The sequence below is a fragment of the Schistocerca serialis genome, chromosome 5 (genome assembly GCF_023864345.2).
Source record: "Schistocerca serialis cubense isolate TAMUIC-IGC-003099 chromosome 5, iqSchSeri2.2, whole genome shotgun sequence".
NCBI lineage: Eukaryota > Metazoa > Arthropoda > Insecta > Orthoptera > Acrididae > Schistocerca > Schistocerca serialis.
Genome location: NC_064642.1, coordinates 348,307,525 through 348,334,827, shown reverse-complemented (window position 1 = coordinate 348,334,827; position 27,303 = coordinate 348,307,525). Strand labels below are relative to the sequence as shown.

Here is a 27,303-nt window from a genome sequence, read left to right as displayed (position 1 = left end):
ATTATTCGTTCCACATCGCACCACATAACTTAGTTACCTCTTCATCAGCCTTTACATCCTGAAATTTTTCTTATATTATGCATTTCGTAAGGATCACCTCAGTGCAGCACCTCCTCCAGTTCTATGGGTGATTTATGAAAGATAAAGCCCATTTGTGATTATATGAGATTGGTTTTGGTGAATTATTTAGCTTCAACTTACACTAACTGTTAGACAAACTTTGCCATTATATTTTTGTCACTAGTTTATTGGCCTATTTTGATCTTCTTTCTGTGTTTGTAGATGCATTGGGGGTGGGGGGTGGGGGGGGGGGGGGGGGGGGAGGATTACTCTTATGTTTTTAATCTTCTCATCAGACAAGTTTATTCATCTTTTGTAATTTCTTTGACATATTAAAAAAAATGCACTATTGAGTGTAGCACCCTCCTCCCCCTCTCTGTCACTCTTTATAGAATTTGTTTGACACCTAAACTGTTCAAACAGTATCTTCGTACATAACACCATATCACATTGTTTAGTATAATTCTAAAAGTTCAACTGAAGCATTTCAAACATAAATATATGCCAGTGCCATATTGTAGTGATCTAGCACTTCATGTTTTGATTTCTCTACTGCACAGCTTGTCAATTCTGTCTTTTCAGCTGTTCAGATTTCATTAGTTACTAGTATTTAGTTCGTTATTTCCCTATAATGTATCTCACTTGAGTCATGACCCCGGGCAGCTTTTATAATGAATTCCAGAACATTCTGATTTCTTCTAACTTGTTCATCTTTAGTTGCACAAAGGAACCGTTGGTGTCAATTGCTGTCATTTGAAACACCTTGCCTTATGCCTATGTCTACTGTTTATGTTATCTTCATTTCATCTTAGTGTTTTTTGGGGGGGAGGGGTAGTGGTAATTGATTTTCTTATTAGTGTAACTTGAGTGCATTCATGTAACTGATCCTAAAATATTTCTGAAGTGTGTGTGACACTTACAAAGGGGATATTGAACATCCACAGAGAAGGGCGGCACAAATGGGCACAGGCTTCTTTGTACATCTACATCTGTACTCTGCCAACCACTGTGAAGTATATGGAAGAGAGTATATCTCAATGTATCAGCTATAAGGGTTTCTTCCTGTTTGTCATGTATGGTGCATGGGAAGAATAGCTGTTTAATTGCCTCTATGCATGCTATTATAATTAATTTAATGCCATCCTCATGATCCCTGTGTGAACTCTACATAAGGGGTTGTAGTATATTCCTAGAGCCAGTTCTTGAAATTTCATAAGTAGGCTTTCTTGGGATAGTTTCCATCTATCTTCAAGAGTCTACCACTTCAGTTTCTTCGACATCTTTGTGCACTCCCCTATGGGTCAAACAAACCTGTGACCACTCTTGCTGCCCATTCCTGTACAGTTCAGTATCCTTTGTTAGTTGTATTTGGTATAGTTCCCACACTTCAGCAATATGCTAGAATGGGTCACATGACTGACTGATTTATAAGCAATCTTGTTTGTAGACTGATTGTATTTTCCCAGTATTCTAACAGTAAGCTAAAGTCTACCACCTGCTTTACCAATGACAGCCTATTTGATCATTCCATTTTTTATCCTTGTTAAGTATTAACATTAAGGTATTTGTATGAGTTGGCCAATTCTAACTGAGATGGAGAGCAGGGGAGGGGGATGGGGCAGAACAGCAGAAAGGGAGAGAAGTAAAAATATTTGGTGCGTTGGTGGAAAGGGGGCTGTGTAGTGCTGGGACAGGGCTAGAGAAGGGGCTGGGTGGATGAAGACAATGACTAACAAAGGTTGAGGCCAGGAAGGTTACGGGGTCGTAGGACATATTGCAGGGAGAGTTCCCACCTGTGAAATTCATAAAAGCTGGTGTTGGTGGGAAGGATCCATATGGCACAGGCTGTGAAGCAGTCATTGAAATGAAGGATGTCATGTTGTGTGGTGTGCTCAGCAACAGGGTGGACCACTTGTTTCTTGACCACAGTTTGTCAGTGGCCATTCATGTGGACAGACAGCTTGTTGGTTGTCATTCCCACATAGAATGCAGCACAGTGGTTGCAGCTTAGCTTGTAGATCACATGACTGGTTTCACAGGTAGCGCTGCCTTTGGTGGGATAGGTGATGTTTGTGACCAGATTGGAGTAGGTGGTGGTGGGATTATGTATGGGACAGGTCTTGCATCTAGGTCTACTACAGCGATGTGAGCCTGCTCCCAACCCCTTACCTCATGGCCCATACCCCTGTAATAGACTTAGATGCAATATCCTTTTCCACTGCTCTCCCCCCCCCCCCACCCCCCCACCATCACACCTGTCCCTGCCCTCCATCTACCTCCAGACTGCACCTAGCTGCCCTACCCTTTCTCCACCTCGTCCCTTCACGCTCCCCACCAGCACTCCACTGTCGTCCACTCCTACCCTGCTATTCCTCCCCCTCCGTGCCCCAGCCTCACGTGCGCATGCACGTGCGCCTCATCTGCTTTTGACGAAGGCCTCATTGGCCGAAATTTTATTTGGGACAGTCTTTTTGGCGTGCCTATCTGCGACTCAGTATCTCTGCTATATGGTGAGAAGCAGCTTTGCTTTTCACAATATTGTTAATATAAACATAAGCAGCCAGGGTCCCAACACACTGCCCTCAGGTATATCCAAAGTTACTTCAATGTCTGACGATGACTCTACATCCAAGATAACTCCCTGTGTATATCGTAGGGATTTTTGTGTGCACACACAGGCATTAGAGCAATCATTCTGCCTGCCCTGCAAACATGAATTAAGCAGGAAGAAGCCCTAGTAAATGGCACAGTGGGAAGTACCTTCTGCCATTCATTTCAGTGGTTTGCATAGTATACGAGGGATATCCAGGAAGTAACAGATGCTTTGGTCTGTCACTGAGGTGGACAGGGTTACATTCATCATCTTGGTGCCATAACTTTCCTACACTCACAAGAAGACATCCCCAGTGGTGGGATAGGCTTTATGAAACCAAATATATGATGATGTAGGTTAAGATCCCAGGTATCACACCCTGCAGCCTTTCGCCCTGGTGGGCTCTCATTTGTGAGTAATTGATGAAAAAAATCCGAGAATTTTGTGTCATCTTCAGTAGTGTTGAATAAGCTGTATTGTGTAGCCTGTGGTGTGATGGATAGGGTAATAGCTTCACGAGAAGGAGGTTATGGGTTCAAATCTCATCAGTTGCAGTAGACTTATTTTTTATTTTTTAAATGTAATTTTTATTTCCATTCCTTTGTCATATCATTTTAATATCAACTTCATTAGATCCCATTTTTCTTCCTATCATTCTTTTTCCACTTAAAATCTTTGTTCAGGTATTAATTAACAAATTTTATGTATTTCGATTTCATGCCCTTTGTTTATCATCCTGTTTTTTTTTTTTTTGCTTGGATTTCATTTTACTTGTGTAATCCCTTCTTTTATTTCAGTCTTCATCTTCTTTATTTTGTACATAGTGCAATAGGAATTTAGGTTATGTTTTACATGTTTGTATGATGATTATCATGCGGAAAAACTGTGCGTCTGGTAACAAAACATACATTTTTTCAAACAATTGCACAGGCAATATAAATAGATTATTTCGTCTTTTGTTTTTAACTCTTAGATCAGAATTTTCAAATAATTGAATATTATAACAACAGAAACAACAAAATCCACACATTTACTGAATATTATAATAGATAAATATAATTAAATTCTCATTCACAAAAATTCTAATTGGAAAAATAATGATTTAAAGAAAACATTAAACAAATGAAAAAAATCATATGGTGATTAAAATGATGTGACAAAGAAATAGAAGTAAAAACTTACATTTAAACCAACCTTTGCTACATTACCGTATATTTGATTTTAAAAAGTTGGTCCCATCGCTGGGGACCTCTCCCTGTCGTTAGGTGCCCAGAGGTGGCAGCGTGTGGCCTGTGTCTCTGCTACTTTGGTTTCTGTGACATTTCAAAATATGTGCTGCAATAGAAAATCTCGCCATTTGTGAGGTTCATTCTGTGATTAGGTTATTGCTGGCCAAAGACTGAAAACCATTTGAAATTTATTGTGTCCTTTCTGATGTGTGTGGAAAAGGAATAATGAGTGAAAGCCAAGTGAGGCAACGGTGGATTGCTTTTAAAAATGTCTGTACCAGTGTTCGCAGTGAGGACCATAGTGGTAGGCCCAACTTTGTGACTGATGAACTGGTGATGAAAATCAATGACAAAATTTGTGAAAATTGTCGTTTCACGATTACGGAACTTTAGTGATTACCAGTTCTTCCCAGAGTTGAAGACAATGCTCGCTACTCAACGCTTTGATACTGGCACCAAAATGCATGCCGGTATAAACCAGTGGTCGCAATCACAGACAGCACATTTCTACAGAGATGGCATTGAAAAACTTGCACCACTGTATCATAATTGTCTCAATTTGAAGGGTGATTATGTAGAAAAATAGCTAAAGAGTCTACCTTTAAAACATATATAATAAAACGTGGTTTTTCCATATTAATTTTTATTTCAAAATTTGTGTTGCTTCCTGAATATCCCTCGTAGATGTAGAAGTGGATATAAATAGGATCAGCCGAGATAACATAAACAACTGGAAGGGGGAGGGACATTAGGTGGTGGTGGTGGTGGTGGTGGTGGTGGTGGTGGTGGTGGCAGTGGTGGTGGAGGAGGAGGACGACGACGACTTGAGAGAAAGCTTGTTCTCGTATAGGCATTAGTAGTAGTAGTAGTAGTAGTAGTAGTAGTAGTAGTATTATATTTTACGTTCACCCTAAAAAAAAAGACAATTTTTATAAACTCAAAGGACAAGCCAGTTGATCCTCCTGCTGTCACTTTTCCTCCACCATATGCTGTATGTTTAAAAGCATCATATGTGATGTCTTTTTCTCTTTCCACACCGTTATTTGGTCTCACCCCTTTCTTAATGGTGTCAGCAGCACCCTGTTGCTATGGTATTATTCTTTCTGCCATAACCTGCTCACCAGCTTGATGTTAATTTTCCATCATCTGCTTTTCTTTTGCATCATTTGTTTCTTCAATACATCAGTCTTAAATACCTTCCATCTCTTAATGCCTGGTGTCTCAACATTATAAAAATATCATCTCTCTTCAAGTGAATAAGCATTATAATTTTTTGATTGATTTATCATTTTTAATCTTTAATTAGTAACATTATTCTGTAGTATTAACCTATTTCCCATGGCATACCTATGTATGCATTCAACACACATTGCACACCTCCTTCTGCCCTTGTCTCCCCGCCTCCCCCCCCCCTCTCTCTCTCTCTCTCTCTGTCTCTGTCTCTCTATCTGTCTCCACCTCTTGCTCCGTCCATCTCTATGTCCACTTCATTCTCCCACCACTATCTATCTCCTCTTCCCCTTTCTCTCTGTCCTCATCTCCTGTCCCCCTCTCTTTGTCCATTTCCTTCACCACCCCTCTCTTATCTTATCTTCTTCCCACCTCTCTTTGCCCATCACCTCCTCCCCCTCTCTCTGTCTGTCTCCTCCTCCCCCTCTCTCTGTCTGTCTCCTCCTCCCCCTCTCTCTGTCTGTCTCCTCCTCCCCCTCTTTCTATCTGTCTCCTCCTCCCCCTCTCTCTGTCCGTCTCCTCCTCCCCCTCTCTCTGTCTGTCTCCCCCTCTCTCTGTCCGTCTCCTCCTCCCCCTCTCTCTGTCTGTCTCCCCCTCCCCCTCTCTCTGTCTGTCTCCCCCTCTCTCTGTCCGTCTCCTCCTCCCCCTCTCTCTGTCTGTCTCCCCCTCTCTCTGTCCGTCTCCCCCTCCCCCTCTCCCTGTCCATCTCCCCCTCCCACTCTCCCTGTCCGTCTCCCCCTCCCCCTCTCCCTGTCCGTCTCCCCCTCCCCCTCTCCCTGTCCGTCTCCCCCTCCCCCTCACCCTGTCCGTCTCCCCCTCCCCCTCTCCCTGTCCGTCTCCCCCTCCCCCTCTCCCTGTCCGTCTCCCCCTCCCCCTCTCCCTGTCCGTCTCCCTGTCCCCCTCCCCCTCTCCCTGTCCGTCTCCCCCTCCCCCTCTCCCTGTCTGTCTCCCCCTCTCCCTGTCTGTCTCCCCCTCTCCCTGTCTGTCTCCCCCTCTCCCTGTCTGTCTCCCCCTCTCCCTGTCTGTCTCCCCCTCTCCCTGTCTGTCTCCCCCTCTCCCTGTCTGTCTCCCCCTCTCCCTGTCTGTCTCCCCCTCTCCCTGTCTGTCTCCCCCTCTCCCTGTCTGTCTCCCCCTCTCCCTGTCTGTCTCCCCCTCTCCCTGTCTGTCTCCCCCTCTCCCTGTCTGTCTCCCCCTCTCCCTGTCTGTCTCCCCCTCTCCCTGTCTGTCTCCCCCTCTCCCTGTCTGTCTCCCCCTCTCCCTGTCTGTCTCCCCCTCTCCCTGTCTGTCTCCCCCTCTCCCTGTCTGTCTCCCCCTCTCCCTGTCTGTCTCCCCCTCTCCCTGTCTGTCTCCCCCTCTCCCTGTCTGTCTCCCCCTCTCCCTGTCTGTCTCCCCCTCTCCCTGTCTGTCTCCCCCTCTCCCTGTCTGTCTCCCCCTCTCCCTGTCTGTCTCCCCCTCTCCCTGTCTGTCTCCCCCTCTCCCTGTCTGTCTCCCCCTCTCCCTGTCTGTCTCCCCCTCTCCCTGTCTGTCTCCCCCTCTCCCTGTCCATCTTCCCCTCCCCCTGTCCGTCAGCCTTCCCCCTCTCCGTCTCCCCCTCCTGTCCGTCAGCCTTCCCCCTCCCCCCTCCCCCTGTCCGTCAGCCTTCCCCCTCCCCCTGTCCGTCAGCCTTCCCCCTCCCCCTGTCCGTCAGCCTTCCCCCTCCCCCTGTCCGTCAGCCTTCCCCCTCCCCCTGTCCGTCAGCCTTCCCCCTCCCCCTGTCCGTCAGCCTTCCCCCTCCTCCTGTCCGTCAGCCTTCCCCCTCCTCCTGTCCGTCAGCCTTCCCCCTCCCCCTGTCCGTCAGCCTTCCCCCTCCCCCTGTCCGTCAGCCTTCCCCCTCCCCCTGTCCGTCAGCCTTCCCCCTCCCCCTGTCCGTCAGCCTTCCCCCTCCCCCTGTCCGTCAGCCTTCCCCCTCCCCCTGTCCGTCAGCCTTCCCCCTCCCCCTGTCCGTCAGCCTTCCCCCTCCCCCTGTCCGTCAGCCTTCCCCCTCCCCCTGTCCGTCAGCCTTCCCCCTCCCCCTGTCCGTCAGCCTTCCATCTGTCCGTCAGCCTTCCCCCTGTCCGTCAGCCTTCCCCCTGTCCGTCAGCCTTCCCCCTGTCCGTCAGCCTTCCCCCCGTCCGTCAGCCTTCCCCCCGTCCGTCAGCCTTCCCCCTCCCCCTGTCCGTCTCCCCCTCCCCCTGTCCGTCTCCCCCTCCCCCTGTCCGTCTCCCCCTCCCCCTGTCCGTCTCCCCCTCCCCCTGTCCGTCTCCCCCTCCCCCTGTCCGTCTCCCCCTCCCCCTGTCCGCCTCCCCCTCCCCCTGTCCGCCTCCCCCTCTCCATCTCCCTCTCCCTGTCCGTCTCCCTCTCCCTGTCCGTCTCCCCCTCCCTGTCTCCCTCTCCCTGTCCGTCTCCCCCTCCCCCTCTCCCTCTCCCTGTCCGTCTCTTTCTCTGTCTCCTTTTCCTCCTCCCACTCTGTGTCCATCTACTCCCCCATGTCTCCCTGTTGGAGCTAGGAGATTATAAACCTCACACTTCTGAAACTTGGTAAGTTTGCTGTTTGTATGGCAGATTTGGTTTAAATTAATGCAGAGTATCACTTACATAGCTACATACATACATGCTTCTTAGTTACTAGATATAAAAACAAAGATGAGGTGACTTACCGAACGAAAGCGCTGGCAGGTCGATAGACACACAAACAAACACAAACATACACACAAAATTCAAGCTTTCGCAACAAACTGTTGCCTCATCAGGAAAGAGGGAAGGAGAGGGGAAGACGAAAGGAAGTGGGTTTTAAGGGAGAGGGTAAGGAGTCATTCCAATCCCGGGAGCGGAAAGACTTACCTTAGGGGGAAAAAAGGACAGGTATACACTCGCACACATGCACATATCCATCCACACATACAGACACAAGCCTTTTGGCTTGTGTCTGTATGTGTGGATGGATATGTGCGAGTGTATACCTGTCCTTTTTTCCCCCTAAGGTAAGTCTTTCCGCTCCCGGGATTGGAATGACTCCTTACCCTCTCCCTTAAAACCCACTTCCTTTCGTCTTCCCCTCTCCTTCCCTCTTTCCTGATGAGGCAACAATTCGTTGCGAAAGCTTGAATTTTGTGTGTATGTTTGTGTTTGTTTGTGTGTCTATCGACCTGCCAGCGCTTTCGTTCGGTAAGTCACCTCATCTTTGTTTTTATATATAATTTTTCCCACGTGGAATGTTTCCTTCTATTATATTAGTTACTAGATAGGTAGATAAATTTGTGAAATCTATTTTTAATTGAAAGTATTTGGGGTTTTTAGTTTTGCAGTTGTAAGAAAGCTTTCGCCCTGGTCTATTCTAGAAGTGCCTTGTGAAATCATAATTTATGTACTCTCAAATTTGTGCTCATTAATAATTAATATAATATTCTTAATGGAGCACATACTTGTGGTACACGAGATTCAGAAATGTTTATTTATGATGTCAAAATTTACTCTGGCAAAGGTGAGAAGCTGTGCAGTGTTGTTTTCTATAGATAATATTTTAATACTACAGCAGAAGATTCTGCGATCTAAGCCCTAGCTTGCTAAGATAAGTGCGCAAAATCAAAAGTCTCAAAATAATGTATCATGCAGTTTTGAAATACAATCAATGAATTTCTCTTTTCCCCTTTGAATTATTTTGCGTATTTCGTACTGCCAAAAAATATGTTATAGTTAACTATGTATAATGTGATTATATTTATAATGCTGTCCTGCCTCATGTAATATAAAGCTTAATTTGTTTGAAATAACAGGAACTAGAAATTCGCCTGACTGATGAGGAAATTCACAACGTACTAACTGAAGTTGATACAGATTGTCATGGAAGAATAGAATTAGCTGACTATATTAAGGTAACATTCTAGCATAGAATTTTTGCCATACATTCTGCTCCACAGCTTATCATCAGCTGGTGCCACCAAGCTTATGCAGCCATTTCTGTGCCGACGTCAAGGTGAAACTGATTGCAGCAACAAGCTGTTGTAGTGTGGAATATATGAAAATATTGCATTGTAATGAAACAAATTAACTATCTAATTACAGAAATTTGGTGAGGAGGTTTCGGGTGAAGAGCTTCACGAAATCCTTAGAGAGATCGACACAAATATGAATGGCCAAGTAGAGTTGGATGAATATTTGCAGGTAGCACATCAGAAAAATTTGATTTGGTTTGGTACATATTGGTGCATGGTTTTAACAAAGTCATAGTTTTTGTCTTCTATCCATTAACACAGCTCCTACAAATTCACCATTGTATATCCAGTTTCGTAGATCATGAAGTGCTTTCTTAATTTTTGCTTGACACCTTTGTAACAGGAGTTTAGTGCATTCTTCTTCATCAAAGATTTTCTTTTTTCTATAGCTCCCTTTCTATTTTCTTAATTGCTTGTTCTCTTTGGTTACAGTTTTCAGTTCTGATTCATATTATTGGTATCTTACAGACATAAGTAATATTGTATATTACATACAACATTATATGGGAGTATTTGTTTTATTGCATGCATTCCTGTACATTGTCTTGCATAACTGTAAGTTCCACACAATTGCTTATGTTTTTTAACATTAGCAAATTGCTAATTTTTGTGTGGTTTTGTGCCTATATGTAATACCCTGAAACGTATGTAAAAATTCTTCCTATTTCATATTTCAAGACCCAACTGTAACATTACAGTAAATAATTACAGACTTCAGTACTGCATTGTGAATAACTAATATTCATGACATATTCATTCTGAATATCTTCAACTTTCTCTTATAGAGATTTCATATGTCATAAGTTTACCATCACTTTCATTATAGAACGAAATAACATTGCTTGGCATTGCATGTTAACATTCATTTCAACATCACAGAAAGTGGTAGCTTGAATTTTAGCCTTCTTTTTGAAAGTGTAATAAAATGAGATGTCGTTATTTATACATTGATTCACTTTGTTTTGGAGCTCCCATCAGAGAAGGAGAAACTTTAAGCATGTGAAGTCAGTCAAGGTGAACACCAAGAAAGTGCATCAGATGGTTGAAACTACCTTTGCAATAATAAAAGAACTGTTGTTAGTCTGATATACCTATTTTTGTCTACTCAGGCTAAATTTAACATGGCAAAATTAAACAGCTGTTGTTGGTCCTCTACTGGTAGCTTAAATAAGTACATAAAACAAAGCATATTTATGAAAGAATAGTTACATACACGATCTAATAATACAGGCTTATGTACAGTGGACATTGCTACTAATAACACAGATAACATAAATCTTCAGTCATTGTACCTCAATAACTAGTTAATTTGTGTGAGAGGAGTGGCTAATAAGACAAATTTCTAATTTTCTGAAAGACCTCTCATAAAATACTTTTGTTCATAGTGATATGTGTTGTATAGTCAATGAGAACTATTATCCACAAAAGAAACAAAATGTGCTTATAGGTCATTTTTCATAAGAAATCACTGTTTCAGTCACATAGCTTGGGGCAATGTGCTGTTTCATTGATGAATGGAGACATGTTACTTAAAAACACCTAGAAATTGTAAAATATGACTTAGATGGTAAGTATAGATTGTGACTTGCAACTTACCATAAAGGTGACACATTGAGTTGCAGACAGGCATAGTGAAAAGACTGTTACACACTGAAGTCTTCTACAGAAAGTAAAGGAAAACACACACACACACACACACACACACACACACACACACTCTCTCACTCTATATGCAGTACACCTCATACACATATGACCACTGTCTCCAGCAGCTCTCGCCAGAGTGGCCATACATGGCAGTGATGCATGCATGAGGTATGCCTGCTTGTGTAAATGTGTGTGTTTCTATTTTCTGAAGAATACTTTGGCTGTAAGCTCAGTGTGTAACAGTTTTTCATTACACCTGTCTGTGACTCAACATGTCATCTTCATGGTGATTAGCAATCTGTCCTTTCCATAACTGTTATTCCAACCTGGTCTTTCCATTGTTAGGTGGTAAGCAATGCCCCAAATAATTCCAGCAAAATGCAGCATATGTCAGAACCTGAATGAAAAGAGAAATAAAGAAAACAATCTTTTAGTTGCACTGCTGCCCATTAAAGTGAAACATCATGAAGGCACCACGCAATAAAAGTCAAACTGTCATGAAGTGTACTACATGCTTGGATATGCCAGTGCATTTCAACACATCCGCATAGTGTAGGTAGGAGTACAGCTGTTGTATACATTCTTCATATAAAAAAGGATACACAGCGAGTTTCTCATTTGAAAATTGCATTTTAATGTGGCCAACTATTTATGCAAGCAAACTGCTATCCAATTACATTACGTTTTAACATTGGTCATTTGCAAAAACATTGTGTTATGTTTTGGATAGGAAAGAGAAATGTGTGCCAGTATTCATCACTGGCAGGAGACTGTCACACAAATATGGCATTGGTAGATTTATGAGGGCTGTACTCAATAGCATGAAGGATCTAATGGCCCCATCTGACTAGCACTCGAATCGACCAATATGTTGTTCGTGCAGGATCCTACTTTCAGAAAAGTCATAGTTCAACCACCGACAGCTGCTAACAAATACTTCTTTATTACAAATGGTCTGTCTTCACATCATTATCAACTATCTTAAAGCAATTCCAAATAGCTTAAATGACTTAAAGGTACCTGATGATTTAGAGATTGAATCCGGGTGTAATAAAGAATTATTTATTAGTAGCTCTTACGAGCTGTGGCACACCAGTGTCACAAAATATATCACGATTCTACAGCTATGTCAGGTACCTTGTCACAAAATGAAGTGTGCACATGGACAGTGTGACAACATGTGGAGCACCATAGAGATCAGTAGGGTTTCTTTTGACGTGACTGGTTTCTCTTGAAGTGGCAGCAGAGAGAGGTGTGTCAGCAGTAGTGTGACTAACATCAATGGACACAGGAGCACCTCTGCATCATCTTGCCACATGAGTCCTGGTTGTGTGTACAGTATCACAAATGACATATCCATGTTTGGAGGCTCTGAGGAAAATGAACGTTGCCATATTGCATTAGTCTTAGTCATCGACCTGGGATGCTGGTATGGGTTGCCATTGAGTATAATGCACAATCAACTCTGGTTCTCCTACCCAGTAATCTGGACAGTAGCAGTTTCACTTGTTAAGTGTTATTGCCACTGGCTGTGCCATATCTTCAAGGTCCTCCTTCTTTGGAAGCACTTTGATTTCAAACAGAACTGAACTGAAGGTGTAGAACAAAATAAGAAGCAAAAGAAATAAATCTTCATTACAACATATAATAAAAATTTCTGTACTGAGATCTGATTTATTTAAGTGTGTTGTGTCAGTGCAGGTCTGGCCTCATTTATTTGTGGGATTAGTATAGCCTTTTAATAAATTAGGGTTTTTTTTCCAGATAGAACTTCCATGTCACTGGTGACGTAACAGAAAGTGGAGATTGTACTGCATGAAAGGAGTCCTATCTGCCATTACTATTCCCCCTGCAACCAATTCTTAATTTTCTCCTTGACCGCAAGTGTGTAAATGTAGCTATTACTGCTGACTCTCCCATGGAATGTGGATTGCCTTCACTTATTCAGTTCCTGCAAAGCAGAGAGGCGTAATGCAGTGAACATTAACTATAGGATGAGTCTGATGTATGGTTGAAATTTTATGTAAAAGGGTGGGCTGCGCGAGTGGTGCAGGAAATTTTGATAAAGCCAAAGTTATCAATGATGAAGATGGTTGTTTCAGTAGTTGAGGTGACAAAGAAATACAGTAAGACATCTACAAAAAAATAACATATTTACACTATGTACACTTAAGAAAGAGTTATACATAACCTTGAATGTTGTAGGTTCTTCTGTGGTGCTGAGTTATATTAATGTTGTTGGAAGAACCAAGTAGTCTTGAATACTGATGCACATACATAAGTCTGAGTATCAGTAATACTTCGAAGTGTTGTGCTATGAGGTATTGTCCTCACCACAGTCTTTCACATTAATATTGATAAGCGTATAGATGCAGTGCATCTGAGGCTGAACTCTGAGTTGCAGCTGTTTAGAAGGGTGCATTGTCCAATCAGAGTTACATGCAGTGAGGCCATGTCAACTTTGGGTTCTCTGATAGGATGTAGTGTGGGGCCACCCTTCAGAGATCAGCGAGCGACAGATATTGAGCTCGGTCTAATGGGGGGCCATGGCAGGAGATTTAAAAATGCCATCTCTTGCATAGCTGTGAGCAGTGCACCAGGTGCAGTTAATGAAGATGTCGTCAATAATGCATACCCCGCCTTCTCCCTCTGCCCCCTCCCCCCCCCCCCCCCCCACCACCACCACCACCAAAAAAAAATAATTGTGCACTGTCATTGTATAATGGGAGTGCGGGCAATGATGGAGGAGGGTCTGTGCCATGGTGGTGCTAAAGGGATTGGCTGTGGCAGATGGTACCAACCAATCTGTGTCCCGACATTTGTCTTGCCAACCATCAGGAACATCTGCCCGGAAAACCGTAAGTAGGATGTCCAGCCAACAGAACAGGATGGTGCAGTGCAGGGGCTGCTGCGTGCAGATGGCTGTACAACTGGTGTAGGCTCGATGACCATGATAGCAATTTGCAGTGAATGGTGGGTGGTAGGTGTGGCGGCAGCAGCTGCTAAGGCACACAGGAGTTGACCTTCACGGCAGAATTGCCGGAAGACCTATGCATCCAGATGGCAAGCAACGGCAAGGGATGCTCACAGCAAGCTGGGTTGCATGCAGAGTGTCTAAAAAATGCAAATCTTTGGAAGTATCACTACAATCACGGAAACACAGTTGGTTTTGGTGCCATGCCGTAATGAGACGTGAGGGTATAATTATGAGCACAGCCAGATGTCTGAGTGACAAGAATCAGAAAGAGAGTGGTGAGGGTGAAGGAGATGCAGCAATGTTTGGTGGTGTTGACCAGTAAGAATTCTGCTGGCAAAGCATTGTGAACAGGTATAGTGATAGGTGCTAAGAGACAACAACATTGCATTGTCCCTCAAATGCAAAGCATGAAGTTTAGGCATCAAAATCTTGAAAGTGCGAACAAAACAGTGGCTCCACTGTTTGATTGAGGAGAGAATGGTGCCATTCAACTATGTTGTATTCTTTTCAGTTGGTAGAACTGTGGAAACTCTGATGAATGAAGAAGAGTATGGACCATTGTCCAAAACTATTGTTTGTGCAAAACCTAAGCAAAAGACAAAAGTGAGTCCTTTGATAGTGCTAGCACTAATAGTCAAATGCATTAGAATGGCAAAAGATTATTTTCTGTATACATTGACGACAATGAGCCATCTTGTATTCCAAAAAAGGACCATCACATCTAGCCAATGGGAAAAATTCTTGGCACAGTGCTGCCTGATTATCCGCGCATGTGTGGCAGTGGGCAATTGTATTTTTTATTTGCTTCTCCATCCTGAGTCATGTACAATACTGGCACACTAGTTGCTTTGTTGTAACAATTCCCCAATGTCCTTTATGTAATAGTTTTAATAGGTGTTGTTGCAATGATCTGAGAGTCAAGACTACTTTCTGTTCATTAGGAAAATGCAGTAAAATTAAGCTATTCTGAAGAGTGTTTTTGAAGCACTTCATTGAGACCATGCTTGCAATGCTGTATCATCTCAGTCCATGTTCTGTTATCAGCAAGGTTTTGAATAATGTCATCACAAAGCATTTCATCATGAAATGACGCTCCACAAGAGCAGTTAAATTTACATTTCCTAGTCATGCCCTCGAGTCAGAAATCCACCCCTTGTGAGACTAATTATTATGATGATGCATACAAAACAATTTGAAATGAGTAGCAGCTACATGAATCTGTGTTTTGAAGAAATCATTGAGCTTGCTAACAATGCCCTCATAGTGTAGGCTTTGAGGCTCTGAGGGAACAACGATCAACACAGTCTGCAAATATGCTCTCACATCCATGAAAAGAAGAAAGAATGTTGTGATTCATCTGAGATATTCTACGCAGTGAATCATTTTTCTAGTTGTGTGCGATACTTCATGGATTCCTCTCGTTGTGTGTAAAGTGACTGGCTGGATAAAGGAGGCTACAACACCTGGCCACCGGCAATGTAAGAGTCAACGTCATTGTAGTTTTTGTGGAAGTTATTGTGCTTTCATCAGTCTGCCAACAGCAGTGAGCAAGGAGGAAATTTGTTGAAATTGAATAAGTTGCCATTGCATACAAGAATCAAAAACACTTGGGACAAGCAGGTGTGCCACACACTAACACTATAAAAATGTTACTGATAATTTGCAGGTCATTGCCACGAAAGAATAAGACACATTGCCGTTGATGTCTGTTGTATTGGTAGCTGAGGTGGCCAATGAATACAATCAGAATCAGACATCTACAAAAAGCATTCTTGAAAAAAACTGCAAACAGCTGTTGTATGACCCTTTTAATAGATCTAACAGTTTCAAGATATTAGAGTTGCATCTTCACATACATCTAAAAAAAGAAGAAGAGCAGATGAGGGAATAGAAATTAAATATTTTTTAATGTCAAGAGTCTAGGGAGAAGAAAATGTAACATTATATATGGTATATTAGTGATGAAAGCAAATTTAAGTAGAGTAATCAGCTTACTTACCTGCACGCTATTTACAAGAAAGAGTTTAGCGCATCGGACGTCCCGTCATTCCCTGTCAGCTTATAATAAATTCATCGAAATAGTGATTACGTTACTCTTGTGACTATTATTTAAAGAAGGCATACTGAAGAGAATCACCATAAATCTTTGACTCAAGAAACTAGCCTTCATGAGAAACTTGAATTTTCTTCCATAACATACCCATATCTTTTCATATGCACCACCCTCTTAATGTTGTTTTGCTGTGTTGGTGTTCTTGGTACTTCTTTGACTCACAACAAATGTTATTTACAATACTTCACCAGATACAGAATTGGCCAATAATATGATCAGTGAACTACATTATTTATTGATCATCATCATCATCATCAGTTATTTGCTATATTAGCAGGTCCTTTGCCTCTCCATTTTCTGCGATCCATTGCTTCCTTCTTAAGGCTGCTGTATGTTGTACCGTCCATCATGTCATCCAGTATCTGGAATCTCTTCCTTCCTCGCTTCCTTTTCCCTTCTACATAACCTTCTAAAACTGTTTTTATCAGTCCGTCATTCTTTCTTAATATATGCCCAATCCAATTTCTTTTTCTTCTCTTTATTACATCTAGTAACTGTCTTTTCTCTCCCACTCTTCTCAGTACCTCTTCATTTTTTACTCTGTCCATCCAACTTACTCTTTCCATCTTCCGCCATGTCCAGATCTCAAAAGCCTCCAGCCTTTCTCTGTCTTTTTTCCTCATAGTCCATGTTTCAGCGCCGTATAGAAGAACACTCCATACAAGACATTTTATGAGTCTCTTTCTGAGTTCTCTGTCCAGACCGCTGCAGAAGATTCTCCTTTTCTTATAAAACGCCTCTTTTGCCATTGCTATCCTTGTTTTAATTTCTGTGGTGCACTTCCAGTCGGTGTCTATCCTGCTTCCAAGATACTTAAAATTTTGCACCTGTTCTAGTGTTTCTCCATTCAGCACAATTGTTATTTCCTTATTTCCTCCTATTGCCAATACTTTTGCTTTATTTATGTTAATTTTCATTCCATATGTTTTTCCGTTAGTTGCAATGGTGTCCACCAAATCCTGTAATTCTTTTTCCCCTGTGGCTAGAAGGACCATGTCATCAGCAAATCTCAAGCACCCTACTCTTCTTCCTCCAATTTCTACTCCTTTGTCATCTAATGAGCATTGGTCATTCATATTTTCCAAGTACAGGTTGAAAAGAGTAGGTGATAAACAGCATCCTTGTCTTACTCCTTTCCCTAGTCTGATCCAGTTTGTACTTTCTCCTCTCACTTTAACTGAAACTTTATGATTAAGGTATAATGAGTTTATAAGTCTTCTGGTTTTCCAGTCCACTCTCTTTTCCCTCATAATAGTCGCCAACTTGTCCCAAACCACATTGTCAAATGCCTTTTCTAAATCGATGAAGCACATATATAGGTCTCTTCCTTTTTCAATAAAACTTTCTCCCAAGATTCGTAGGAGCCCTATTGCATGTCTGGTGCCCGTATTCCGTCTAAAGCCAAACTGCTCCTCGCCGAGATTCTCCTCTATTACTTATTCAAGTCTTTTATTAATTATTCTTAACATCACTTTGGCTGCATGTGAAATGAGGCTGATTGTCCTGTGCTCGCTGCATTTCTTGGTTCCTTGTTTTTTCGGTAATGGAATCATTACTGTTGTCAAAAAGTCCTCAGGCCATTCACCACTGTCATATATTTTATTACATAACCTCAATATTTCTCTTATTCCATTGTGGTTCAAGCATTTTAGTATTTCTCCCGGTATTGTATCTGTACCTACTGCTTTGCCATTTTTCATTGCAGCAATGGCAGACTTTACTTCTTCCATTATGATGGTCGGTCCTTTCTCTTCATCACTTACACTGTTGTGTGATTCAAGTTCCAGAGTTTCTGGTTTGCTATTTGTGTCATATAGCTCTTTTATATATTCTTCCCATCTCTGGAGGAAATCGTCACGATCTTTGTACACTACCTCTTCGTCTTTACTCAAAATTTCCATAGTAGCACTTCCTGCTCTGTTTTGTTCCCATGTCATAGTCTTTACTCTGTTGTATAGTAAGTCGTATCTTCCCTTCCTATCCAGTTCTTCAATTTCATCACATTCCTCTTTTAGCCATTGTTTCCTAGCCTGCTCTGTTTCTCTTCGCAGTTCGTTATTTAACCTTCGGTATATCTTTCTTGCATCTTCAGTGTTCTTGTTTTTCAATTTTCTTCTCTCCTCCATCTTGGAAATTATTTCTTGTGTGACCCATGTTTTTTTTTACCTTTTCCCTTTTACATATCCTATATTTTGCTGTCCTGCTTTAATGATTCCTTCTTTCAGCATATTCCAGTACTCGTTGGCATTATCAGGTGCTTCTTTGTCTCGTAATGTGTTTAGAAAGTCCCGAGACAGCATTTCTGTAATTTGTTCTTTGTTGGACCTTATCTTCTCTAAATCCCACTTCTTCACCATTGTCGCCTTTTCCAGTTTTTTCATTCTTATTTCTATTTCTGCCATAAGTAAGTTGTGGTCACTATTAATATCTGCACCTGGTAATGTGTGCACCTTCTTGATTCCATTCCTGTATCTTTCTTCTACCAGTATAAAATCAATTTGGTTTCTGTATTTATCCCCTGGTGATTTCCAAGTGTAGAGCCTCCTCTTATGGTTCTTGAACCATGTGTTTGCCGCTCTCAGCTGCCTTTCCCTGCAGAAGTCAATTAACCATTCACCTCTGTCATTTCTCTTTCCAAGACCATGACTGCCTACTATGTTTCCCTCTTTCCCTTTTCCCACAATGGCATTCCAGTCTCCCATTACTATTTTGCAGCATTTTTTATTTTCGTCCATTATTCTCTCTATTACATTGTACGTTTCCTCTACAATTTGGTCATCATGTTCTGAAGTTGGCATATACACCTGGACAATCAGTAAATCTTTTTGTGCTCCTTTCAGCCTTACACCAATAACCCGGTCATTTGCATAGTCTACATATTCCACACATTTAGCCAATTCCTTTGTCATAATCATTCCTACTCCATTAATTCCTTTTACTTCTCCTCCTGAGTAGTAGAATACATATTCATCTGACTGCAACTCTCCATGTCCATTCCATCTTACCTCAGCAACTCCTACGAGGTCCATATGATTCTTTTCCATCTCTCTTTTAAGGTTTTCTAGTTTTCCTGCTTGTAGCAGAGTTCTGACATTCCAGGTACCAATTCTCGTTTTGATTTTTTGCCTCCTTTCAAGTTGTCCCCCCCCGGAGATCCAAATGGGGGACTATTTTACCTCCGGACACTGACTTAACATGAGAGGAAGCCATTTTTTATGCATAAAATGGAGACTGCATTATGCAGGGAAGATAATCTGCGGTGGTATTCCGTTGCCTTCCGCAGGTCTGGAGGCCGCCCTTAACATGGGATACAGACGCCTTTTGCAGCCGCCCGCTCCGAGTCAGACGCTGCATGAGAAGTATGGGTTGGAAAATGAAAGACCCCTAGCCCTCGAAACCTAATAGCGTCAGGGTCGGAAAAGAACAAGAGCTGGCCGAGGGTGGCCAGATAGGAAAGATAAAAGTGAGGAGCCTGGCATAAGTAAGTGGAAGCAATGCCAGGACTCAGCTCGGGGCCCCGTGGTCGCCAGCCACGTATCACTAGGTGTGACTCCCTGAGAAATATTATTGATACTCGTTTTTAAATCATTTTCATTAATGCACCTTTCATCATCATCATTTTGTTAATTTGTAAACCTGGTTAAGAGTATGTGATGGCACTCCTCTCCAAGGGCAATACGACATTTTATTTTTCATCTAAGGTGCCACATACCCCAGCAGAAATAATATCACAGTTGGAAATGTTTTGTTGTGCAGTGAAAACTGTTAAATCAGGGTTAGGCAAACAAGCATGCAAAATTTGTAGATGATTCCAGAACATGTAATATTACTTGATCAAAGAGGTAGAAATTGTAAAGCAAGGCAAAAGAAACAATTGGATTCACCTTTTCCTTCCTGCATTTTGCACCACATTTTTTAAATATTTATTTAGTAGTGCAAGTAGTATGTTTTTCATTCTTAATCTGTCTGTTTAACTAGTATGTCAGATTTTTTTCAGGTTTTGTGGCAAGTTATTTTTTTGGCATGTGTGTCTATGCTTCGTATGTCTGTATGACTTGAATGTATAAGCTGACATTTATATGTTTATGGAGTGTCTGAGACCACCACCAAGTCAGCTTGAAGAGCAAATGACAGGATTAGGAAACTTAATCTTATAGAAGTAATTTCTGAAGAAAACTGATATTTAAGATATAATATAAAATAATTGCATTGTCTGTAACATATATTTTGTCCGAGAATAATGGGTTTCCGATAAGACAGGTGAGGTAAGGGCAGATGCAAAGTACTGTCATCTTTCCCTTGCTGTGTACATGAATACCACAAAAAGGGTATGATTAATAATTAGATTTCCAATAGTTTGTAAAAAATACAAAACCCCAGAAAGCTACTAATTGGCAGTCTTATGTTTGGGTTAGTGGACTGGAGGTTTTGTAACTTGTAAGACAATTTGGGTTTATGGACAGAATGTGAACATAAACTAGTAGAGTGAGTTGAATAACAAAATTAATAAAATGACTGTGAAAATTAGAAGATATTTATTACAACAAAATCCAAATAATTAACATTAGTGAGACCTCATAATTAAGACAAGAATAATTACTGGTGGAATCTTCTCAGTTATCAGTCAAGTGACAGTGTTATCTGGAAACAAGATTTCTGAGAGTTTTCCACTCATCATCTTCATACAGAGGGTCAGATTCCTGGGGTGTGTGATCTTTGACAGCTACTGGACAATAGCCTCATGTGTTGTTGGATTGTTGGGCAGTCTAACTATACCCCTCTGGAAGTATGTCATACCAAGTGGTGGTAGGTGGGGGACCTCGATGTGTCAAGTCCTGATGTTGGCTACCCAGTCTGTCATAGGCCCAGGACTTATTGGCATGACACATCACGTCTGGCTGTTCAAATTCAAGCCTGCGCACTTTGTTGATACTGTGCTCTGCCACTGCATACCTGTCTTTGTGGACTACTACTTACACACTCCATACTGCACCTACAGGAATTCCTGTAGGATTTCTTTATCCCACATCCAACCATAATAATATTTTCCACATATCTGTAAAAAAATTCTGGTTTCAATATCTGTTTCTTGAAAGTATTTTATATATAAGTTTGCAGTTCATGAAGCTGGAAGCAATTATATGGTGACACTGTTGATTTATTCATAGAGCGTCCCACATCATTGGAAGTAAGTTGTGGTAAGCACATGTCAAAACAGTTTGATTGTGTCCATACCCAAATTATCCTCAAACTGTACCAGAGAGACTTCTAGTGACATCCATGCGAAAAGAATTGTGACATCAAAACTGACTATAAGAAAAGTATCATCCAGATCCATCTTTGTCAAGAATGCACCCATCTGAGAGTGGTACAGCCTGTGGGCAGAATGGGCACGCAGCACCAGGACTTGACACTTGATCCCTCACCCCCACCTCAAGATGAGACATGTTTGGTTATATAAGAATGACTCAAGTCATTTGTAGGTAAAAAAAAAAAAGCACACTGGTTTATTAGAAGTCTACAGAATAATGCTTTACAATGGTAGTTTACATTGTGGCAAAGAATGCAAAACAATCCATGTGTGGTAAGATAGAGATATTTAAATGTCAGTGAAGTTATTAAATAAAACTGTTCATGACACAAAACTTAAATGCTCTCCCTTATTTAATAACTTACACACTCTCATATTTTTGCACAACTGTCTTAGTCGGGCAGCAAATAACGGTTTTGTTAATAAAACTGCAAAGTGATTTTCTATATCTACTCTTGAAATGGTAATTTCACCAAATGGAACTAATTCTTGAACAGAGAAGTGTGTGAGATGAATATGTTTTGTCAGTCGGTGAAATTCAGGATTCTGTGCAAGTCAAACAGCAGCTTCATTGTCCACTCGTAGGCAAGGTTTTGAATCCTTTAAGCGGCAAAGTTGAGTCTGGACCATTTCTCATGCTGCTTCACTAGCTGCAACAACTTCAGCTTCTGTAGTAGAGATTGCAACTGAAGTTTGTCACTGATTCATCCAACTGACAGGTGCATGGAAGTACAGCCAGAGAACACCTAAGGTAGATCGTCCAGTCCCTAAATCACCTCCATGATCGACATCACTATAACATTCAAGAATGCCTTTTGTCTTCATCACTTTTGTAAATAACTCCATAGTCATATTTGCCTTTCAAATAGCAAAAAATTCTTTTTACCTTCATTACATCACGTTATGTTGTATTTTCAAGACGTCTAGATACTACTCCAACAGAATATGCTATGTTTGGTCTTGTCCCACACATTAGGTACATCAAGGACCCAACTACTTGTCTGCAAAGGTATTCAGTATTGATGTGTTCCCTTCCGTACTGTTGTCCTTGATAATTGGAGTTGTTACAACTCTACACTTACCCATGCCAAAGTGCTCTAAAACTTTCTTGATGTAGTGAGTCTTACTGACTTGAATGGACCCATCTTCTTTTCTAACAATTTCCAAGTGTAAGAAATATGATGCTGGCTTTGATTTAATTTTGAATTCTCTTTCAAGATCTTCAATAAATTCTTTAGATTCATTATCATTGTTTGTCACAATCAATCTATCCTCAGCATAAAGTATGAAGAAAATCTTGTAAGAAGCTTTCTGTCTCATAAAGAGGCAAGGATTAGCTCCACTTCTCGTGAATCTTAATTCCATCATAAAATTAGTGAATCTCTCATTCCAGCAGCGGGGTGACTATTTCAGGCCATGTAAGCTTTTCATTAATTGACATACTTGTCTAGAACCTTCATTATAACCTTCAGGTTGTGCAGTAAATATCACTTCCTTCAGGTCCCCGTAAAGAAAGGCAGTAGTCACATCTATTTGTGCAACATTCATCTTCTCTTTGGATGCAATGTTGAGTAATGTGCTAGAGTACAACATCTTTTCCACTATGCTGAAAGTTTGTTCATAATTAATCCCTTTCTTTTGAGAAAATCCTTTGACAACCAATATTGCTTTGAATCTATCATTCAGCATTTGTCTTCAGTTTATAGATCCACTTACGTGGAATTGTACTCTTCCATTTCCTTGATGTGCTACCATTTCTTGATCGAGTACTGCTTTTCACTTGTCTCATTGACTCAGATTTATGGCCCACAATTAGATTCTGGTTCCTCAAAGGCCACTAACTGCATTATGTTGTCTTGGAAGTCTTTTTGGACACTTCATCATTAAAGGGTTACACAGTTGTAGCCCAGTTCTTCCATCGTCAGATCATTCTAATCTTTCTTCAGTTTCATCCTGTAAATCATAGTAATTATCGAACTCATTCTGTTCTAATTTCTCTTCTGATGAATCTTCAGATTTCCAGTGATGGAGCTCAAGATCCACAGGAACTACTGGACTTTCCATTTGCATAATTTTCTCTTCAAAAATAACATCCTGTGACCTCATTAACTGACAACTTGCAAACCTTGCAGAACTAGCGCTCCTGGAAGAAAAGATAGAACAACTTATATGAAGTTTGGAAGGTGGGAGATGAGGTATTGGCAGCATTGAGGCTGTGAGAACGGGTCGTGAGTCATGTTTGGGTAGCTCAGATGGTAGAACAGTTGCCGATGAAAGGCAAAGGTCCCGAGTTCGAGTCTTGGTCCGACATACAGTTTTAATCTGCCAGGAAGTTACGCATTTCTAGTTTGTGTGCTGTTATAATGTAGTAAGTGCTCTTAGATATTATAGCTTACATCTACAAAGTACAGAAACACCATACTTCTATACACACCAGATTGCAATTGTAACTTCTTTGCTCACAGTCTTACTCTATAAAATGAGGTCATGTGCTAAAAGTTAGGTTATGCGTTAATAATTTTTTTTGTGAAATATAGTCTGGTGAGCATAACAAGCTTGAGTGTCTCAGAAAGTTATGAAGAAGTGTGCAAATTCCTGCTTTTGTAAAAACTCTATTACAAGTTTTCTCAAAGTGCACTGCTTTAAATTGTGTGCTCTATTTGATCTCCTCAAACCATTTCTTAAAAGGATCAAAGGCATTCTCTTGCTAGTGCATTAACATTTTGTTGACTGGCACCCCCACTTGTGGGATTCAAAATGCTGTGGAGCTAATCATGAACAAAGATGGCATTTTCTTACATATTTGCCATTCTCTATGATTGTGTTTATTTAGGCTACAATTGAGAATGGCTGCATAAGTTCTCAGGTGGGTCTTTGTAAAAAAAAAAAAAAAAAAAAAAAAACCACACTGTGAAAGAAAGAAATTTTTATGTATGGAGACCACTAACACTGCTAGTAACAGTGTCTACTGCCTGTATATGTTATGGTCTAGGCAGACTGCCTGTTCTGAGTTAAAATTCAGAATTGTTCACATCTTTTCCTACATCTTCCAGATTCTCTTCTTCCTTGGGGCTTATGAAGCCTTAACTGTTTCGACGATCTGTCTTCATTTATTCTTTTAAAATGTACTTTCCATTTTCTTTCATAATCATTCACTTTTTCCCCAATTTTATAAACATAATGTTATGTTGTGAACATACAGAGAAAGATGCTCTCCAAAACTTCTGAAGTGAAATTTGCTTGCTGTAGACTAAGTCAACAGAAGTCAGTCATTTTTGCTGTGGTTTCTGAAAATACTTTGTTTTAGTATTATTGGCTCTGCAATGACATTATTTGATGTCTTTACAGATGATGTCTGCTATCAAGTCTGGACATGTAACATACTCTCGTTTTGCTCGAATGGCAGAAATGGAAGAAGAGCACCACGAACGAGAACGTCTAAAGAAACAGATTTCAGTGGAGCGCAGTGGAGGAGGACTGTAATGATGTGTAATTTTTTCTAATTGTTTATATGGCTTTAACGCTGCTTATAGTAGCGACAAATGTCTGACAAATGCACTTTTCTCCTCTTCCTATCATACAGAGGGAACCTTATTTATTAAAAAAAACTATACGAAGAAATAACACTCAGTTTTTAAGGTGAAATTTATAAGTAAGTTCAGGTTTTGAGCTCTTTAATTTTGAGAGTTTAAATGTGTTAATACTCAAGAGCTTATTGAGTTATGCTGTGTGAAGAGACTATGTAAATAAGCTACTGTGGCTAAAAGACAAGTTTCGTAATCATAAGTATTTATATAAATGCAAACACTAAAGTGTGTCTGTAACTTATATTTTTGTATATATGCAGGATCTGATATTTTGTCACCATCTAAATGTACGATTTTCGTGAAGAATCAAACTATTTTGGCAGCATTTATTTGCTATTCTCATTTTCAGTTGACATAAATACATCATAAGTTTGCTATTACTGAGTATGAAATTTGCCTATTAACAGACATCAACTTAAAAAACAACTGAGTACTTCTTATAAGATAAATAACTTGTTTATCTACATTTCTCATGCTAAAAACATGGAAGACTCTAGTGCTTATTGTGAAAGTATTCACAATAACTGTTTCATAGACACATCTACACATTGCAGTACCAGAGCAGTACATGTTTGAAACAGCATCTCCATTGCTGTCAGCTTAATATTGTAAATTATGTACTGTCCTTAGAGGCATGTAATAATCTCTGTTTACAGTTAATTACAAATTTCTATATTTTTCAATTGATTTTTTGAGAGCTATTAGAAAATATGTGCTGAAAGAAATATTTTAGCAAGTACTATATTCATGGCAGTATATGCTGTTTATTTAAATAAGATGCTTAAAGCAAATCCTAATACGCCAGATTAAACTGTGTAACAGAGTTTTTTTATAGCTTTTTCATGTAAAAAATAATATTTTGTATAGTATACTGTGTTTACATATTGCATACTGAATTTAACAGCTGCCATTTGTTTCATTCTGTGCATTATCATCTTATATGCGAGAACTGCTACACCATGATTTTAAAATCAGGCATCCTGCAAAAGGAAGCTCTTTTTGTTGTTCCCAGTATGAAATGTTTGTTGTGACATAATGTAACCCTCAGAGTTAGACGATTGTTTTTATTTTGTATTCCTGTGTGTGTGTGTGTGTGTGTGTGTGTGTGTGTGTGTGTGTGTGTGTGTGTGTGAAGTACGGAAAGTATTATTACAAGAGTTATCTTGCTTCACATTTTCTGAAGAAAATGATCTGTGAGATTATTGATTTTAAATGTTGCTGAATGACCTAATTCTCATTCCATTAGTGCTAGTACTATCCTTTCCTGTTTTTGTCTTTGTCCTAATATCTGTCTCTATTTTAAATTATTTATTTATTTATTTATCCATGTGCCCAACCTATGCCTCTGTGATATGGATGTTCTTGTATTATAAATCTTGTAATTCAATATTGACTGATCAGTTATGTACAAAAACTAAGTCTATATGAAAAGTTTTCATATGCTTTATAGCATGGTTTTAAGACGTCTATAATATGATTTTCACTGAAACTAAAAACAGAAAACATGAGTTCGAGACTAAATTGATGTTGTGATTACTATAGGCAATTAATCAGTCAATAAACATGAAGGAAGGAGATATTCTGTGTAGTAATTGAGACCTTGTTAAAACAGTTATGTCCTAGTAAATATGCCCATTAATTCTCTTTCCTCTATAAATACCCATCCTATGCTATTAATATTATTTTTTATTTAAAGAAATGTGGCATCCTACATTTGTTGTACTATTTCTGGTATACAAAATGCAAACAGGACACACAAAACTGAGAAAGAAGGGGAAGAAATATAAATGCTTATGTACTCTAGTGATCATTTGAGAGGGAATGCTGGGTTAGTCACAGAAAAAAAAAACAGGGAATCAACCAAGACACTCAATGACCTGTCCTGCAGTTCATCAGAAATGATTTAGTGAAACTATGGAAAATGAATAAAAATCGGGGTTTATTGTGTAGTCTACTATAAGGCCTTCTATCTTATCCCTTATGCACCTCCTTCAGTAGATAGAAATCCCTGGATCAAGGTATGAGCATTTTCGTGTTGACATTAAACCTAAACTATTTTAAGAAAATCAATAGAAATTATCTTGTGCTAAACAAGATAATTTCTATTGATTTTCTTTTTTGTCACAGTCACTGCAGATTGATTTCCAGGACAAAAAGAAATGAGCGTACCACACAAAGTTTAAGTAACCTTAAAGCAATCATGTAGGAGGAATGGTTCAGCTCTTGAACTTTCATTTGGAAGTTCAAATCTCCATATGGCCATTTAGATTCAGATTTTTTGTGGTTGCTGTAAATCACTTAAGGAAAAAACAATAATGATTCTTTTGAAAAGGACACAACTGATTTTAATCTCCCAATTTGAACTTTTGTTCCATCTTCAGTGACCCTCTTATTGACAGATAGTTAAACCATAATCATCCAGCACCCAAAATCTTTAATTTGAAAAGCTGGTGAATTAGTGAGCTCGCAATTAAGTGTAGCAGATGAGTTTTCTGTTAAGTGATAGTATTGTTTATTTGCTGCAATGTGATAGCAGTGTGGGAACA

The 27,303-nt window shown here is 40.3% G+C and overlaps 1 protein-coding gene across 4 annotated transcripts in view; it reads left to right on the top strand.

Annotated features, from left to right (window-relative positions):
- Nucleotides 1-25,888, top strand: part of LOC126481133 (glycerol-3-phosphate dehydrogenase, mitochondrial) — a 181,178-nt gene extending 155,290 nt beyond the window's left edge. For 3 of the 4 annotated variants that reach the window (XM_050104684.1, XM_050104683.1, XM_050104681.1), the window contains exons 12-13: nt 9,193-9,291; nt 24,519-25,888. In XM_050104684.1, the coding sequence (XP_049960641.1) occupies nt 9,193-9,291; nt 24,519-24,653 (234 nt within the window). In that variant the 3' untranslated portion in view covers nt 24,654-25,888. Of the gene's footprint in view, nt 1-8,903; nt 9,003-9,192; nt 9,292-24,518 lie in introns of all 4 variants that reach the window. The other variant, XM_050104682.1, reaches the window with a different exon arrangement.
- The last annotated feature ends 1,415 nt before the right edge of the window (nt 25,889-27,303 follow it).